The sequence below is a fragment of the Lampetra fluviatilis genome, chromosome 61, assembly GCF_964198595.1.
Source record: "Lampetra fluviatilis chromosome 61, kcLamFluv1.1, whole genome shotgun sequence".
NCBI lineage: Eukaryota > Metazoa > Chordata > Hyperoartia > Petromyzontiformes > Petromyzontidae > Lampetra > Lampetra fluviatilis.
In genome coordinates, this window is record NC_136335.1 from 492175 (window position 1) to 511501 (window position 19327).

Consider the following 19327-nt stretch of genomic DNA (forward strand, 5'->3'; position numbering starts at 1 on the left):
TGAGATTTTAACGAGTTCGCCTGGTATGTAGGAGGTCGTGGGTTGGATCCCAACTCTGACGCCTATACATTTGAAATTTGCATATCTCTCCCCATGGTCGCGTAGATTTTTTTCCAGGTCCTCCGGTTTTTCCCTCCACATTTAGAATGAACATGCATTTAGATATTTTTGCTGCTATAAATTTCCACATGATTAGCCACTTCTCGTTGAGCTATCATGCGTGGCCAGGTCGCTTCTGAAAGAAAGCTATATAGCTCAGTGGGCCTTCCTAATTGTTGGTAGTGCCAGCTACGGTGCAGGTGAAGATCAACATACATACATACATATGTACTGCCCATAGACTAACACTGCCCATAGACTCAACACTGCACCTCCGATTAGCACGGCTGGCTACGTACGGTGGTGCGAAAGAAGTTCAACGTGCATACGTAAGTACACACACACCGCTGATGCTGCTGCCCCACCTCTCTCTCACCTTGGATCCACACGAAGCCATAGAAGAAGTAGTACTGCCCACCAGAGTTGGGTCCGGGCCTCCAGTAGGCGCGCCGGATCTCGTTCGTCTTCTCCGTGAAGCTCGAGTTTTGCCGGATCTTGTAGATGACGTGCGGCGGCAGAGCGCCGTGCCGGTCCGTCTGGAAAATGACGCCTGGTGGGGGGGTGGGGGGGTGGAGGTGAGTGGACATGGACATCAACAACGATGACGACAACAACGACAATGGTAACAAGAACAACAACGACATCGACAACAACGATGACGACAACAGCATAGGTGGTGGTGGTGGTGGTGGCGCAGTAGTGACGCTCGTGCCTCACGGAAAGAAGGGTCCCCCCCCGGGTTCGATTCCTGACTCGGACGCCTTTTGGTGCGGAGTGTGTACGTACGTATTGTACGTTGAACTTCTTTCGCACCGCACATAGCCAACCGTGCTCATCAGAGGTGTGTGGGTTGTGCCCTGTCCTCCAGAGCGCGAGTGACGGTATGGAGTGCGTGTGCACGTTCTCCCCTGGGACCTGCGACGCGTTTCCGTCCGTGTTCTACAGCGAGGGGCCGGAGGGCGAGGAGGTTCGGGAGCTCACTGGCGAAGACGGTGACGTTCTCGTGGTAGGCGCGGTTGAGCGTGTAGTTCACGATGGCGTCCTCCGTGGGGAACCCGCGGAATACATCGACGCTCACCTGCAGCGAACGCGGCGACAACATCGTCATTGTCGTCATCATCAATATGAAAACTAAACTATTTTTATTTTACCAGGTAATTGTTGCGTAGTGTGGAAGTGTCGTGTATAGTGTAGTAGTGTAGCGTGTCGTAGTGTAGAGTAGTATGAATGTTGAACTTCTGTCGCACCGTAGCCGACACTACCAACAATGAGGAAGGCCCACCAAGCAATATGTAGTGATTTTACAGAAGCGACCTGGTCACAGATGATAGCTCAACAAAATGTCTATCATCATGAGGACGTTTATAGCAACCACAGCCGCAGTCGTTCACCTTGGACATGAAGCGGGCCCACCCGCAGGCCGCGTTGTCGATGACGTCCAGCTGCCTGAGCACGACGGAGGCGTTGGGCAGGGGCTGTGCGGCGCCATCCAGGAGGCCCTGGCGGAGGTGGCCGCCCGACAGGTTCAGCAGCTCCGGGTGACGCGACAGCTCCTCCACCAGCTGCGGCGCAGTGGCACGCGGGGAAAAACAAAACGCGCTCACACCGGGAAGAGCGACGCGATGGCCGGTTGTTGGAGGCCTGCCGATGACGGGGGTACCGGCGGTTTCACGATCGGCCTCTGTGGAGGCCGGGGCTCGTGAAAGACACTGCTGGGCAATTTGAAGCAGTCGCCCTCCAACGTTAGCGGAGGGCAGCGGAGCGAAGCTCACAACAGCGAGCGGAGTGTTGGGCCGCGGAAACGCGGTGAGTTGGCACAGTGGGGAGCACCGATGGCGCTTCTGCCAGTCATCTCAGTCAGTCAACCCATGGCACTTGGGGCTGTTCCGTGACCTCCTGCCAGCGATCATTCGACACTCCACATGACCTTAGAGTGCACCTAGCCTGACACAAGCGCCGTGGTGACGTCACCGCCACTTCGTGGCAAATGGCGGTTGTTGTTGTTGTTGTTAGGGACCCCCTTGGCTCTAGGGGTACGGCATTAGGGGTTCTCACCTGGTGCCCCCAGCCCATGTGGTCGTGGAGCTGGCCCCCGTGCAGCACCGCGCGGATCTTCTGCGAGGCATTGAGCCACAACTGGGCGTAGCGCGTCACGTTCCCCAGGAACGCAAACGTCTCGTTCGCCTGCGGACGATGCGGCAGGGACGCGGTCGGGACACGGGGACAAAGGTACACAGTGGGGACACGGGGACAGTGGGGACACAGGGGCACAGAGACATGAAGACACAGTGGGGGTACTGAATTAACGAGTGGACATATTTAATAATAAAAATTGAATACACGTAGTATTGGTGCTATAGTTCTTACAGCGAAAGTGGAGCGGGATCAGCGGGGAGAGGTAGAAGAGTGCGTGGAGAGGAGTGGAGTGAGATGAGAGGGGAGAGGTAGGAGAGTGCATGGAGAGGAGTGGAGTGAGATGAGAGGGGAGAGGTAGGAGAGTGCGTGAAGAAGAGTAGAGTGAGATGAGAGGGGAGAGGTAGGAGAGTGCGTGGAGAGGAGTGGAGTGAGATGAGAGGGGAGAGGTAGGAGAGTGCATGGAGAGGAGTGGAGTGAGATGAGAGGGGAGAGGTAGGAGAGTGCGTGAAGAAGAGTAGAGTGAGATGAGAGGGGAGAGGTAGGAGAGTACGTGGAGGGGAGTAGAGTGAGACGAGAGGGGAGAGGTAGGAGAGTGCGTGAAGAAGAGTAGAGTGAGATGAGAGGGGAGAGCCAGGCAGGGGTGAGTCCACGGAGTATGCTGGGGATGGTGAGGAGGGCGACGTTGTCGTCAATCTAGGATTGGGTTGGGGTTCAGCAGAGGGATCGGGGGGGGGGGGGGGATGTTTGCGCCATGCCGACCGCTGCGGTGAGCGCGTGGACGGACGTGCCAGCGGCGAGACCCCTTCTGGGCGCACTCCGCATCACCTTTTGGATGACCTGGTCGGCCTGCGATCCGGCGGGCGCATAGAGAACCTTGGGGTTGCTCGTCATGAGGTGCACAAGCAAGCCCAGGTTGCGCTGCTCCTTGCTTGTGAAGCCCAGGGAGCTCATGTTCCCCTGCTTCAGCGCTTCCGGGTTGATCTCTCTGCGAGCACAGCAGCAGCAGAACGCGGCAGAACGCGGCAGGTCAATGCGGTCGTAGCCGGGGCTACCCCGGTGGCGATGGCCGTGACGCTGCACGTGGCGTGGCCTGTACTCCAGCAATGTGGAGGTAGCAGCGTAGGGGTTGGTGGATCACCGCGTGGATGTCGAGGAGGAGCCGTAACTCTGGCTCTGCCAGGAGAAGGCAGTTCATAACATTTCTAGAAAAACACACAAATTAAACTAAACTTTTGTCAAGGCGCTCTTCCTCCTCCCTCCCAGCTTAAATAGACGCTCCAAGCCTGGAGTGTATCATTCAGACTCTGTCTTCTCGACAGACCTGTTCTTCACCTGAGGACGGCTGCTTGCGTTGTGGCCGAAACGTCGTGAGAATTATTTTATAATGTTTTATTTTTATTATTTTATTATTTCCATTCTACGTGACTTTACCGAAAGAACCAAGAAAAAAAAGTATGTTATGAAAAGTTATATAGTTTAGAATATGTAATATATACACAGGCAGGGTCAGCTTCTGTAAAATAGTTACAAAGCTTAGTAGGGTCTTACACCTGGGACATTTTAAATAATATAGTTTAATCTTCTTGGTTCTTTCGGTAAAGTCACGTAGAAGGGAAGTAATTTTATTACTTCCCTAATTTCGTTACTTCCCTTCTACGTGACTTTACCGAAAGAACCAAGAAGATGAATCCCTGCAGTCACGAAAGCTTTCAATCGAAATAAAAATGAAACTAAACTCTTTTTTTTCTTACCAGGTCAAGCCCACTGAGCTATTAGATAATCTTTCAAAAGCGACCTGGCCACAAATGAGAGCTCAACGAAGGGGCTTAAAATGCGGAAATGTACAGCAGCTAAATAATATAAATGCGTGATGTTGCTTCTAAATGTGGAGGTAAAAACTGGAGGACCCAGAGAAAGAATCCACGCGACCACGGGGACAACACGCAAACTCCAAATATACAACGGGCGTCAGGGGTCGGGATCGAACCCACGAGCTCAGGAGGGTAACATCTCGTCGCCACCCCCCCCCCCCCCACCATACAAGAGAGGCGACGTCATCGCTCCGCGTCTCCGCTCGTGCCGGCGCGGCGCTCACTCACCGCTTGTTCCCACACAGGATGGGTTGCAGCCCGGCCCAGAGCCGCACGAATCCCGAGAAGTGGTTCTTGCCGCCGCCGTCATCCGCCGCGTCCTCGTCGTCGTCGGCGTCGTCATCGTCGTCGTCTGCCACCGCATCCTCGTGCGGCGCTCCCTCCGTGCCGTTAGGCGGCGCCGCCGTCGATGTCGCGTTCCCTGCCACCGCCGGCACACGCATGTACGTACGCACATATGTTGAACTTCTTTCACACCGTACATAGCCAACCGTGATAATCGGAGCTGCGGCGTCTATGGGTAGTGTTGAGTCTATGGGTAGTGTTGAGTATATGGGCAGTGTTGAGTCTATGGGCAGTGTTGAGTCTATGGGTAGTGTTAAGTCTATGGGCAGTGTTGAGTCTATGGGTAGTGTTGAGTATATGGGCAGTGTTGAGTCTATGGGCAGTGTTGAGTCTATGGGTAGTGTTGAGTTTATGGGTAGTGTTGAGTCTATGGGTAGTGTTGAGTCTATGGGCAGTGTTGAGTCTATGGGCAGTGTTGAGTCTATGGGCAGTGTTGAGTCTATGGGCAGTGTTGAGTCTATGGGCAGTGTTGAGTCTATGGGCAGTGTTGAGTCCATGGGTAGTGTTGAGTCCATGGGCAGTGTTGAGTCTATGGGTAGTGTTGAGTCTATGGGCAGTGTTGAGTCTATGGGCAGTAAGTATGAATGTTGAACTTCTTCGAACCGCACGTAGCCAACCGCACAAATCGGAGGTGCGGTGGTGACGTCGCAAGGAGGGAAGCGTGGCGGGAGGAGTAACTTCGCATGCACGGAAGCAGCGGCGTCGTCACCCCGCATATCACAACCTGCCCATAACTGGACATCTGTGGAAAACAGCTTCGTAGCTCATCGGATTCCTCCAGTCTAAATAAAGACTCCGATTGTGATCACAACGCCGCCCCCGTTTCATCACGCAAGGAGTGGGGGGGGAGGAGGAAAGACGGATGTCCTGAAATGCCACGCTTGTTAAAACAGGGCCCCCTACAAGCATTAGTCATTTATACGTGAACTACATTTTCTCGAGGATGATATCAATACGAACAATACCAATGTTTGGAGGGTTTCAAGAAGGGCGACCCCCGCCACCCACCGCCTGGGCCAGCCACGCCGCTTCTCACCCGTGCCGAAGGTGGTTACGTTGCCGGCTCCGTGGCCGTCGGGCTCCTGCGGGGAGGAGGTGGCGCCGGTCCCCCGCCTGGTGGCGCAGGCGCCCTTGGGGAGGAGGCGAGCCAGCCCCGACAGCAGATGGATGTCCCGCAGCAGCTTGTGCAGCCGCCCCACGTCCTCCAGCAGCTCCTGCAGGCGCTGCCGCGTGCCGCTGGCGTTCATGCGCTCCAGGTCCAGCTGCCGCACGGGGGTGGTGGGGGGAGGGGGGGTGGCGACCACAGGAATCAGAATCTTTATCTACACTGGAGAAATCCGATGAGCTGTAAAGCTCTTTTTCACAGATGTTCAGTAGGGGCCAGGTTTAGAACGTTACGACGACAAACAATAGGAAAGCATAATAGGAGTGCAAAGAATAGGAGAGGAACACAAATCACTAAAAATATATATCTATGTTTATCTTACCAGGTAAAGCCCACTGAGAAATTAGCTTCCGTTTCAGAATTGACCTGGCCAGGAATGATAACTCAACGAAGTGGCTCATCACGTGGGACTTCACTGCAGCCAAAAACTCTAAATACTTCACGGAGTGAACGTCGATCGTAAATGAGAGGAAACATCGGAGGACCTGGAGAGAAAAAAAATCCACGTGACCACCGGGAGAGCACGCAGCAGTGAGGGGCTTGGTGGACCGCCGCACCCTGGCACGCCAGGAGAAGACCGCACAGCAAAGTGTGCGGACTATCCGTGCGGAGTAAAGTGCTGCCCCCCCACACATGCGTGAGTTTTCTCCAGGGCGCTCCGATTTTCCTCTTCCCACGTACAAAACACGCATTTCGTTGGCCGATAAACACCTCCATATATAGAGGACCGCGGAGTTCAGGAAACTGTCGGAGCGCCGGCTTCTCACCAGCGCGTGGCTGCTGGCTTCCCACTCACCTGTGGCTCCCCCTCCTGGTGCCTCGGAACCATTACGTCTGTACGACAGCAGTACAAGTCGAAATCATTATATTATTCTTGATTTGAAGCTTTAATGACTGCAGGTATTCATACTCTTGGGTTCTTTCGGTAAAGTCACGTAGGTAGAAAAAACAATAGATCACGACGTTTCAATCGCCACACAAGCAACCGTCTTCAGGTGAAGATTTTTTGAAGACTATTATTTCTTCTACCTATGTGACTTTACCGAAAAGAACTAAAGCGTATTTTATTATCATTATAAGCGACGGTCTATAGCGGCTTCTTTCCCCCCACGCCATTCCGCTACCCTACCTGCTGCACCACCTTGGCCGGCTCCACCTGCTGCCTCAGCTCCAGCGCCAGGCTCGAGAACGCCGCCAGCGCCTCGCCGCCGGCGCCGCCGCCGTCGTTCCGCCACGGAGGAGCGCCGGCCGCGCCGTCGGCCGCCTGCGTCTCCGCCCCCGCCGGGCACAGGCGGGACCGAACCTCGCGCAGGCCACCCTGGGCCGCGGCGCCAGACGGCCGCAGCAGAAGCGGCCGTGGCGGTCCCCCTTTGTCGGTGGCGCAGGCGAGGCGGAAGAGCTGCGTTGGGGTGAGCAGCACGTTCTGCGGGCGGCACGCAGGAAGTGAGGGGAGAGGGAGGCGTTGCTTGGTTCGATTGGTTGGTTAGTTTCGTTACCGTCGTGCGTGAGCTGTGATCCATCAACTAAAGCTAAACTAAACCCGGTAAGGCCCACTGAGCTAAAAAGCTCTTTTTCAGAAGCAACCTGGCTATCACAAATCATAGCTCCAACAAAGTGGCTTATCACCACGTGGACATGTATAGCAGCAGCCAAATACTCTGGACGCGTGACGTCGATTCTAAATGTGGGGAGGGAAAAACCGGAGGACCCGGAGAAAAATCTACGCGACCACGGGGAGAGAGACATTAACAGGCGTCGGGATCGAACCCACGAACTCCTGTCTACCAGGCGGGTTCGTGAAGACCTCTCCCCCAAACCGTCGGCGTGTCTCGCGGTCCCACGATTCCGACCTGCGTAGCACCGACGGCACGAGCCGTTTCCATCGCTCCATCTCTCTCCCCCGGTGGGCGTCCACGTCGGGCGCGGTCCGTCCTGCCGGCTGCCGCTCCCCGGTCGTTACGCCGAAACCGGCGGCAGTCAACCTCGAACCACCGCGCTGGGTCCTACCCAGGCCCCCCTCTCACTTCAATTGCTAGCAGTCAAGTTGGAACCCAAGCAACCACGTGGGTTGCAGGAGAGGTGTCTAGACCTCGATTTGAATGTGTCCTAACACTGCACGGCCACCCTCGCGTGCCTCAAAGGGCCAGAGGAAAACACAAGCCGCTACTCGCCCATCATGACAACAATGCTGCCGATATTGATGCTACCACCACTTAAAACTCACACGTCCGTGCAAAGGGGCAACACTCGATCCCGTACAGATGGAACGGGTGGCACCCACACTCCGCTGAACCACCTTTCCCTGGCAGAGGCAGGGTAGAGAGGGAGCTTCGCAACGTCCGTGCAGTGATCCACCAACCCCTCGCTGCTGTTGCTGCTGCCTCTACAGTGCTGGATCACATATTATGGATTTGCTCTCCAACACACCGGTGTGCTGCACTTGTAACGAATTGGCACGTTCTGTTAACGTGGCAAACCTTATTAATTCGCTGTGCCGGGTGGTGACGGGTTTAACGACACATTTATATATTTACTTGACATAACCCAAAAAAAACTCTACTATGGATTACAAGCTACGTGCCAGCAGTGTAGCCACCACCACCACCCGGCCGATGATGACACGACTACTACTATCACAATCATTGCCGCCGCCGGCGCTACGCAGCTCCACCGACCTGCAGAGCACGCACGAGCGAGGCGCCGCTGCCGTCGCCATCGCCGCCGTCCTCCCCCCCTGGCCGATTGCTGCTGTTGCCGCCGCCGCCGTTACTGCTGCTGGCATTGGCGAGCCCCAGCGCCTGTGCGAGGGCGGACAGCAGCGCCGGTCTCTGCGAAGCCAGCGCCGGGTCCTGCAGTGCCTGCTGCAGAAGCCCCCTCTGCAGATTCCTCCACTTGGACACCAGCTGCTCCTAGGACAGCAACGGGTCAACGGGGGGTCAGCGGGAGGTCACTCATTCTCCAATGCTGCCACACCCCCATTGTCTAGAACATTCTCCCGCTGGCGATGTTCAAGAGCTCGATGCAAAATGTCGAGGTCTGCCGATGCTTGCCATGACGAGAGGGCTCCAGGAGAGAATTGGTGTCGTTTTACCGCTCATTCTCCTCCGTTGAAGGAGCACAGACTACAGGGGATTACTTATACAGTCCACAGATTGGGTTGCATCCTGTGGCTAGGTCGACTCAGCCTAAAACGAGTACCTGGTGTATTGTGTAAACATCGCCACTGGGGAGACAAAGCCGGTCGGGCGTGGTGCTGGCCACCCACCCCCTTGTGCACCGCGCCCACCTTCATTAGGTGCTACTCGCTGACAGCACTCACCCCAACAGTCTGTTACAGGCTACACACGGGGGATCTTTGTCTTTGTGTAGAGCTGCCCACTTACCTGGAAGGCCGGGATGCTGTTGGAGTCGCCCTCTTCCTTGTCCCATGCGTCCTTGGGCACCAGAGGGTAAGAGCCCAGGAAGAGGCGGTACAGCTGGAGGAGAACCATCACACGGTCGTCATTGTAGCCTGGGTGACGTAACGAGCGCAGCTCTACGTGGTGAGCGCCCTCCACGTGCGTGTGCACGCAGGAGCCTTCGGGAGGTGCTACTCACGGCCAACACCAGTGAAGGTTATCTAAAACAATATTAGCCTCAAATCAGTACACGGTGCAATGCGTAAATATCACCGCTGGGGAGACAAAGGCAGCCGGGCGTGGTCCTGGCCACCCACCCCCTCGTGTGCCGGCCTTCATGGGTGCTCGCCAACAGCACTTGCCCCAAAAGTCTGTTAAGGCTATACGAGGGATCTTTGTCTTGTGTGTGTGCGTGTGTGGAGTGGGGCAGTTGTGGAAAGAGCGGAGGAGTTCCCAGAGTGGGGAGTGGTGGTTACCGCACTGCGCTACAAACCCGGCGACCAGAGTTCGATACCCGCTCATGCCCAACACCGGTGACAACTTTACGAATCGGTCCCGTAGCCTCCACTAGGTCGACTCAGCCTTCAATGAGTACCTAGTGCAGTGAGTAAAACATCAGCAATGGGGAGAGACAAAGGTGGCCGGGCGTAGTTCTGGTCACACCACCCCCTCGCGCGCCGTGCAGGCCTTCACGGGTGCCATCCCGCAAACAGCACTTGCCCCAACAGTCCCGCGAGGGCTACACGGGGGGACCTTTGTCTTGTGCGTGCTCACCTCTCGCGTGTCGATGGGCGAGTCCAGCAGAGCGGCGGCCGCCCCATCGCTCAGCGAGAGGTTCCGGCTCAGGAAGTCACGGAAACTCTCCGGGTCTCTCAGCAGCGTGGAGAGCGTCAGGTCTGTACAGGGGCGAGGGGCCGGTGGTTGAGACAGGACACAGGAGATCATGGGCGGCTCACAGCTCCGAGACACAACAATGGGGCGCCGCGGTGGAGAGATGTCGACTACCTCGCCTGGTATACGGGAAGGTCGTGGGTTCGATCCTGACCCTGACGTCTGCTGTATATGTGGAGTTTGCGTGTTCTCCCCGAGGTCGTGTGGATTTGCCACGGTGGCTCGGAGATGTTGACTACCTCGCCTGGTATACGGGAAGGTCGTGGGTTCGGTCCCGACCCTGACGTCTGCTGTATATGTGGAGTTTGCTGGGCAGTGGTGGTGGCTATGCTGCTGCACGTGGTGTGACCCATGACCCAGCACTGTGGAGGCAGCAGCGAGGGTTGGTGGATCGCTGCACAGATCTTGTTGAACTCTCTTGTATGTATCTAGAACTTATTTTGCACCGTACGTATCCAACCGTGCTAATCCCGTAGGCATCGAGGAGGAGCCATACCCTGGATTGCCATGAGAAGGCGGTACAGCAAAGGTAGACTCCACCTATTTTAAAGGATCGAACGTTGCTCTCTCGCACGTCGTTAATTGGCTGCTAACACCTCAAATATACAGAGGACCGCACAGCTTGAGCAATTACTGGCACCAGATCTCTGCACGGCTGCCTTTCTAAAGCGTTGACGTTGAAAGCATTATTAATATTATATTTTTGTGTTTGATAGAGCCATCGTTTTTAAGTCAGGGCGTCTCAAGAGTGCCTTGCACGCGATAAGCTACTTGCATCGTTTTGTCATCTCAATAACATTTGAAAGGGCACCCCCAGTGGCAGCTGTCCCTGTGTGGCACAAGTTGACTGCCAGGAGCATAAACCATCGTCACGCTTACGCCAATCATCCGTGCAGCGGCTTTTGGCGAGCCATTGAACAAAGATGGTTACTGCATCACGCGCTTTCAGATGCGCTTCTGCAGCCATCTGGAATCCTCTTCCATCCAATATTACGAAGCCACTGGAGCTATGCACTTTTAAAATCACCTAGAGATTGACAAACTAATTTCTCTAGAACTGCTTTTTGTGTTTAGTTTGTTGCCCTTCCCTCGCACCTCCAATTAGCAGGGTTCGCTACGTACGGTGCAGACTCTAACACAAGGGGATTGGCACTGCTGACTGCAAGGGATCCGAATGGGCCATTCGTCACATGACACGACACTGGAAGCACACTACGAGACCTCCTTTACCAGTGGCAAAATATAGTAGGTTTTTACCCTTTAAACTGGTACAAAAACTGACACCTTTATACAAGGCATCATGTTTGCAATAACCACAACACAAGCAGTCAAAATGCAAACGCCTTTTGGCGTCATCTGGTCCAACACCAATGGAGACTAGGCTCTAAGAAAAACTGTCTTGGGTGTGGACCAATCAACTTCAAGGACAGTGCATATCATTATCATTATCAGAGTTGTTTTCTTTTTGTTTGCATTTCGATTGCTTGTGTTGTGGTTATTGCAAACATGATGCCTTGTATAAAGGTGTCAGATTTGTACCAGTTTAAAGGGTAAAAACCTACTACTACTGGAAGCACAATCAGAACACAAGCGGGAAAGAGACCGCGCGTGCGCGCTGCGACTCTGGCGACGAGAGTTTCATCCCTGGTCACGGCTAACGCGAGGTGGCGAGTGACTCACAATGAACCGATCATGGGCACCCCCCGGCCACCCCCATCCCCACTCACTGTGGGCCGCGTTGAGGCTGCGCTCCAAGGGGCCGGGCTGCCCCCCCAGCTCCGCCGCGTGTCGCCTCAGCGCCCCGAGCTCCACGTCCAGGCCGGCACGCTCAGGGGAGAGCAAGTCCGTGTCGGCCGTCACCTCGCCCAGCCGCTCCAGCAGCTGAGTCACCCTGGGCGCGGGGGCAGGCGATGGCACGGATCGACGGCGACGACGATGGCACCACTCGCCATGGCGAGGGCGCAAGCGGTCCCTCGTGACAGCGGCTCGCCGGTGAACCGTGACCGTTAGGTCGAGGTCAAGGGGTCAATGCGGTTGTATCCACTGATCTCATCAAGGAACATGAACCATCATCACGTGAACCCTGGTCATCCTCGCAGCAGCGGTGGCTTCTGGCTCACCATCGGACAAAGACGGTCACCGCATCACACTTTCAAATGCGCTTCTGCGGCCGTCTGGAACGCTCTTCTGTCCGATGTCAGGAAGCCACTGGGAGCTGTGCACTTTTAAGTCGAACGACAAACTCATTTCTCTTGAACTGCTTTTTGTCTTTAGCGTGTTGTCCTCCCACTCTTCCGATTAGTGTGGTTGGCAACGTACGGTGCCAAAGAAGTTCAACATACATACATGTCAATGGATTTAGAAACATGCGTTTAGGTTATTTAGATTATTTTTCTGCTAGAAATGTCCACGTGATAAGCCGCTTTGTTAAGCTATCATTTGTGGCCAGGTCGCTTCTGAAAAAAAAATAAGCTCAGTGAGTTTTATCTGCCAATATATTTGTATATATTTTTTGGCGATTTTCCTAGAATTTGCACTCCGATCGTTTTTTTGCAACAAGCGGCGAACGCACTACCAACTGGGCCATGTCACAACGCCCAATAATCCACAGAATATGGTCAAGTGTAGCCAGGTGGTGGTGGCTACACACGTGGCATGTAACCCAGTACTCTGGAGGTAGGAGCAAGGGGTTGGTGGCCGTCGAGGGGGAGCCGTACCCTGGCTCTGCCCGGAGAAGGTGGCGCAGCAACTGCGCGGACTCCACCTGCTCCGTCTGTACGGGATATCGTGTTTCCCCCTCGCACGCACCCATGGGTTTACTCCGGGTGTTCCAGTTTCCTCCTCCCACTTGCAAGCGCTCATCATTTGGCCGATAACACCTTCATATAAAGGGCCGCAGAGCTTGGGCAATTGTCGGAAGTGCCGGCTCACCACACGGCCGCTGCCTTCCCACTCCTCGTCTGTGCTTCTGAGTCGTCCTCTCTCTCGCTCTCTCTACGAGAGCGCAGCGTCACGTTACGAGTTCAAATGTTGATAATCATTATTATTATTTGAGACAAAAAGACCGACATACGGCAAACGAGTCGGTCCTTCCAAAATCGGCGTCGACGATGAACCACAAACAAATGGTGGCCGCTCGTCTGCGCATTCCCAACGATAGCACGTGGGGTAAGAGGGGGGAGGCAATATCCAACGTGCAAGGGCATCGGCCGACCGATAGCGTTTACGCCGCCACTGCCAAAATCACCCCCCGCTCCATTATTCATGGCATCGCCACGGCGCCCGCTGGGCATCTGCTCGCGCGAGAGCGTGAGCGCGCGAGAGCGCGAGAGCGCGCGGCTCCTTCGATGGAGGTGAAACAAGGGCCAGATTCAGAACGAGCGCGGATTTTGCGAGGATTTAATCATTATTTATGGCAAGAAGAAATTAGAACACTGCAGCGTTATGTACGTCAGGTCCGTTTTCCCTGTACGGGTGCGATTACAGAAGACCCGAGAGAAGCAACAGCAGCGTGGGTTTCAAGAAGGAGGACGTTAAACACTTTGCGGACGGACACAAAGACGAGTGGTTGCACAAGCGTGGACTCACATGGAGTTGCGGTACTCCAGGAAGCCGAACGCGTCCCTCTGTCCGTCGGGGCAGATGGACTGCATGATGTGCACGATCCCCGCCGAGGTTAAGGGCGAGGCCGAGTAGTAAGCTTGGAGGAGGGGGGGGGCGAGACGTTGGGGAGGTGCACACACATGCACATGCGCACACAGACAGGAGGGGGGCAAAGCAGAAAGCAGAGGATATCCAAGCGTAGAAAGGGAGGAGACGGCCACAGGCAGATCGTCACCGCAGAGGCGCCGCCCGCGCTTGCAGGGCGCCGAGCAAGACGCAAGGCGCCAGCAGCAAAATCAGAATCTGGGAGGTCTCTGCCCAAGGTCAGCTTCTTGGTTCAAGTGTCCTCACATCTGGTGTCCCATTCTACATTGTTCAGCAGTAGGTCCAGCCTCCTATGTCTTGCCCTTTCACCCCAGAGCCCATCCTTTAGGATTGTGATTTGATTGTTTCAAGGACTTCCCCCCCCTCCCCCCAACTATATTTCCAGTCCGAATTTACTTTCACTCTGTGAAACTGTTCCAGTTTGACCTTCTCTCTCTTCCTGAGCAACCTACTCGAGAAGCAACTTCCTGCGGGCCACAGTTAGGGAGCCTAATATCATCGAGTGCAGTTGTGTCACTACACTTCTCCGTGGCGTGTGCGATGTTTTTAAAATCAACAGCGCTACTACGCCTCTCCGGATAAAACCAACGCCGAACCGCTTGCGCGTTCCAAGATGCAGCAGTGAACGGGACCTACACCCTGCAACTTGCAGACGTCTCGGAATGCAAAAGAGTTCATGAGAGTTTACGAATTTAGTGGATCTGAGAGGTGGCCGGGTGGCTTAGGGCCCAGGGCACCGAGCTGGCACCGCCGAGAAGCCGGGTTCCAATCCCGCTTCAAGCTGGGTTCCAATCCCGCTTCAAGCTGGGTTCCAATCCCGCTTCAAGCCGGGTTCCAATCCCGCTTCAAGCCGGGTTCCAATCCCGCTTCAAGCCGGGTTCCAATCCCGCTTCAAGCCGGGTTCCAATCCCGCTTCAAGCCGTCTGTGACCGACACCGGCGCTCCCGACCAAGAGTCGAAGCCGTGAGCCCAGTCGGGATACTCTGTCCGTGATACGGACATTCCCCTCTTGCAGCAGGGGAAAGTGCAGCACCCCCAGTCTGTGGACAACGAGGTCACTCGAAGGGATCTCAGAAGTAGTTCTGTGATAACGCCCTCCACGGGCCACTCATTTTACCTTGCCGATCTCATCCAGGAGCATACACCATCATCACGCTCCGGTCATCATCGCAGCAGCAACGGCAGCTTTTAGCTGCTCATCGAACAAAGACTGTCAATGCATCGTGCGGGGCTTTCAGATGCGCTTCTGCGGCCGTCTGGAACACTCTTCCTTACGATATTAAGAAGCCACTGGAGCTATGAGCTTTAATATCTAGATTAACAATCTCATTTCTTTAGAACTGCTTTGTGAGTTTAGTTTGTTTTCCTTGCCCCGCACCTCCAATTAGCACGGTTGGTTATGTACGGTGCGAAAGAAGTTCAACATAAATACTGCAATAGATCCGATTTGGCCATTCGTCACGTCACATGACAACGCCAGCACAATTATAATACAATTGGCTAAGAGACCGCGTAGGCTATGAATCCGGCGACCCCAGCTCGATTCCTGGTCATGGGTAACGTCGGTGGCAAGCGCTATCTGAACCAGCCCTGGGCAGCCCCACTCCTGTCTTCAGTGACCCACACAGACTAGCAAGACGAAGTATAGTCAAGCTACCCCCACAGCCGACACAGGGCAGAGGGAGGATTGATAAAGGGGCTGTAAATCAACGTTGTTGTTGTTTCAATGATTGAGGGATGGGTAATCATCAAGGGCAGATCACAGCAGTGCGAGTTACAGTACAATGTCACATGTCCGACCGTCACATGTCCAGCCCAATCGATTAACCGCCCACCGCTGGTATTTGTCCACAGTGGTGTAGACGTTCACAAATGCGACCTTTTCACAGATCCGCCTATGCCTCAGTCCCCAAAGTCGGATATGTGATGCTGTGCTGTACAAAAGGTGGGGGGGGGGGGGTGGGGGGTGTGGGCGCGAGATGTGGGGTTCACAGCAAACACAGCAAAGCCCCTCGACAGAGCTGCAGAACGGCACCGGAGGACTGGGCAGTGGAGGTCCGTTGAGCAATCATCATCCGGCGTGTGCGGCATGACGAGACATGCCCCGCGTATAGTTTAACCAGGTGAGCTCCCAATGGAAATAAAACTCTTTTGAGGGACCGAAAATTGATACGGCAATTTGACAAGTACACAGTCTCTGCGAGCATCTTAGCCATACTAATCAGTGTTCTAGAGGGAAGGGCGGGGGGGGGGGGGTATTTTCCACTCCGCAACAACACTGCGTTTCTAAATGTAGGACACAGTCATATGTTGGACTTCTTTCGCATCTTACGTAGCCAACCGTGCCAATCGAAGGTCACTCCTGCCACGTCTCCAACACGCACATTCCTCTTGTGATTTGCGCAAGACTATGGGGGACGACGCACGAGTACACTGCGGGAAAAGTTCCCCTCGCCTGCAAGAAGTGGGTTATCTGCAAGTCCTTCTCCGGGGCCCCCTCAAGCGAGGAAACAAGGTTGCGGGGAACGAAGGCAAAAATGCTGCTGGCGACATCACGAACGGGCGCTGCCGAGTCGGCGCTCTTGAAAATCTTGAAGCCAAGCCGGGGAGCGGGGCGGGCGAGGGGTTAATGGCCCCTGAAATAAATCGCTCGCGTTCGTGAAATGTGCAGTCGATTTGGGTCGTACCGAAGATCTGAACGAGGAGTACAGGCGATCTCGCCACCATCAGGCGCCACGGTGGCTATGAGATCGTAACTTCCTCGCCTGGTATATAGGAGGTCGTGGGTTCGATCCCAACCCCGACACCTCCTGTATATTTGGAGGTTGCATGATCTCGTGGATTTTTCTCCGGGTCCTGCGGCTTTTATCTCCACATTTATAATCAACGTCAAGCATTTTAAGTATTTGGCTACTGCTATAAGTTTCCACGTGATAAGCCACTTCGTTGAGCTATAATTTGTGATAACCAGGTCGCTTCTGAAAAAGAGCTATATAGCTCAGTGGGCCTTACCTGGTAAACTAAAATAGTTTAGTTTTTTGTCTTAACAAGTCACCCACACAGGCTGGCTTCAGGATCTTTCTCCAGCTACATATATATGTTAGATCTACCCTTGCAGAATCATCTTTAGCCGGGCGGTGGTGGCGCACGCCTGTAATCCTGCGGTGTGCGGGTAGCAGCGCACACAGCTGTTGCGAAACTCCCGTCCGGTGGGGCGGGGGCGTAGAGAAGCGTCCGAGCCCTGGCTCCCCAGGACAAGGTGGTACTCGACGAAAATGTATGGGAGAGCGTTTCCTCCTCGCACCCGTGGGTTTCCTCCGGACGCTTCCGTTTCCTCACCCTCGATATATAGAGGACCGCGGAGCCAGTAGTGTGCGCTCGCAAATCACGAGCTGGGCCATGGTGGCTACGCCGCAGGTGGCGTGGCCTCTAGCCCAGCACGGTGGAAACAGCAGCAACGAGGTGGTTGGTGGATCACAGCACATATGTTGCGAAACTCCCTTCTCATGGGCGTCGATGAGGAGCCCGTACCCTGGCTCGCCATAAGAAGGCAGGAAAGCAAAGATGTGGTTTCCACCTTTTCCATCTGTATGGGATGGCGCGTTTCCCTCTTGGCACACGTGGGATTTCTCTGGGTGTTTCAGTTTCTTTCCACGTGCATAAATCGCTCGTCGTATTGGACATTAACGCCTAAATATATAGAGAGGACCGCAGAGCTTGGGCACCTGTTGGCAGCTCCGGATCACCACGTGCGGCTGCTGCCTCCTCGCTCGCTTGTGGTTCCTCCTCGTGCCTCCGAGTGTTCATCTCTCTTCGCGCGTGAGCCAACACCGTGTGACGGTGCGCTACAAGTTAACATTATCCGTGATGTAATAGCAAGGCATCCACACAGACTGGCTATATACAGTAGACTCTCGATTATCTGCGCTAAAGATGGAGAGAATGGCCGTGGAGAATTCAAAATCGTAGATAATCAAAAAAATAAACACTTTCCGCGAATCTCAATGCCACTCAAAATGAAGCACAGCTGGCGATTTCAATTGTTACTCTTTTGATTTAGAACGAATGCTAATGATCGATCGACCAATCAATGCGCATGCTCAGTGATAACACTTCCTGCTCCCGTGCAGAACACTCGGCCTATTAAGTGGGCAGCAGAGCCGATCAACATCATTCAAACTCTGCCCACCATTGTCAACATATGCAACTACTGTGCTGTACTGTAGAAGCGATCAAGTGGATTTTGTATTAACCGGAGCATGTATTTGTTCGGTTTAAGACACGCGACTTGTAGAATAACAATATAGAACTGTATATCTACGTGACTTTCCCGAAAGACCCAAGAATATGAATTCCTGCAGTCACGGAAGCTTTAAGTCAAGATTTAATACAGAACTGTTTTCAGATTATTCATTTGGGCTTAAGGGAAAATCCACGAGTTATTAATTCACGTCAAAATCTCAGGTGCCCAGTTAATCCGCAAAATCGTATGAACCGCACGTTGATAATCCAGAGTCTATTGTATATCTGATCATCGTCACGATCCATGGGCAGACAGCCCGTAGGTGTCCGCTGTACATTTCGTCGTTGGTTTCCACGTTCCTCTGACTTGTACCAATGTGGCTCAAGCAGTAGTGGCCACATCTTTCTGGCACAAATCTCTTAATATCGTCGTCAAGCCATTCTCCGCTAGGTCTTACCCTCTTCCCGGTTCCTTCCATTTTTCCGCGAACACACACTTGTATTTTTCCTGTTGTTTTCCATCCTACATGTGTCCAATTAGTGCCACTTTCCTTCTCATCACGCCTGCCTGCGTGCCTGCCCGCATCATCGGGTTGTCTTCTTCTACGTGCGACCTTGGTCTTACTGCTACGTTGGTCACTCGTTGAGTCCAGCCGAGATGCAAGATCCTTCTGTAGCAATACATTATATATATAGCCTTGCAGAATCATTCTCTTTGGTTCTTTTGGTAAAGTCACGTAGGTAGAAAATAAAATAAATCACGACGTTTCGATCGCAACACAAGCGGTCGTCCTCAGGCGGAAAAAATATAATCCAGCAGTGGAACTGCCGAACCAGCGAGAGAACAGTTACAACAAGGTTATCGAAACGTCGCGATTTCTTTAATTTTCTACCTACGTGACTTTGCCAAAAGAACCAAAGAGTATGGATTCCTGCAGTCACGAAAGCTTCAAATCATTGGGGGGGGGGGGGGGGGGGAGGAACACTGCCCCAACCTTTCCTGAAACCACCAGGATTGTCCGGCACCCTTGGCAGCTTCACACGTGACATTCGGAGGAGCGATGGTGTGCAATGTGGTTGAAATGGCTTTTGCAAACTCAAGTGACTTTAGTGCGAGCCAGTCTTCTTCTTTAATATGCGTGCTGATGAAGATGCAGAGCAGCAGCGACAATTTCACATTCAGGTGGTCAAGCCAGATAACCGTGTCGGGCGCAGCAGAGTAGTGTATCATCGCTGCGATGTCTCCTTCGTACCTGTGGATTGGGTATTTGCTTTGTTGAATATTGTATGGTATGTTCTTGACGATCACAGTCGTGCATTGGAGAGTTTTTTTAAATGTTGCATTTGTACATCAGGTATCCGCATCTGCCGTGGTTTGTGCAGTGGATGCGATTTAGGGTGGACCATGAGCATCTTCGTCAAAGATCAAACCCAGGGATTTTCTACATTGGGTCTTTCACAAGTTCTTATTT

General features: G+C 53.9%; 1 protein-coding gene across 2 annotated transcripts in view; it reads right to left on the reverse strand.

Moving 5' to 3' along the window:
• ABCA2 (ATP binding cassette subfamily A member 2) overlaps positions 1-19327 on the reverse strand; it is a 63515-nt gene that overhangs the window by 30944 nt on the left and 13244 nt on the right. For both annotated transcript variants that reach the window (XM_078881310.1, XM_078881309.1), the window contains exons 3-15: positions 13494-13605; positions 11633-11796; positions 9789-9910; positions 9000-9092; positions 8292-8525; positions 6746-7039; positions 5488-5713; positions 4335-4527; positions 3061-3220; positions 2155-2283; positions 1491-1661; positions 1081-1177; positions 476-649 (exon numbers count right to left, since the gene is read on the reverse strand). In XM_078881310.1, coding sequence (XP_078737436.1) covers positions 476-649; positions 1081-1177; positions 1491-1661; positions 2155-2283; positions 3061-3220; positions 4335-4527; positions 5488-5713; positions 6746-7039; positions 8292-8525; positions 9000-9092; positions 9789-9910; positions 11633-11796; positions 13494-13605 — 2169 coding nt within the window. The remainder of the gene's footprint in view (positions 1-475; positions 650-1080; positions 1178-1490; positions 1662-2154; positions 2284-3060; positions 3221-4334; positions 4528-5487; positions 5714-6745; positions 7040-8291; positions 8526-8999; positions 9093-9788; positions 9911-11632; positions 11797-13493; positions 13606-19327) is intronic.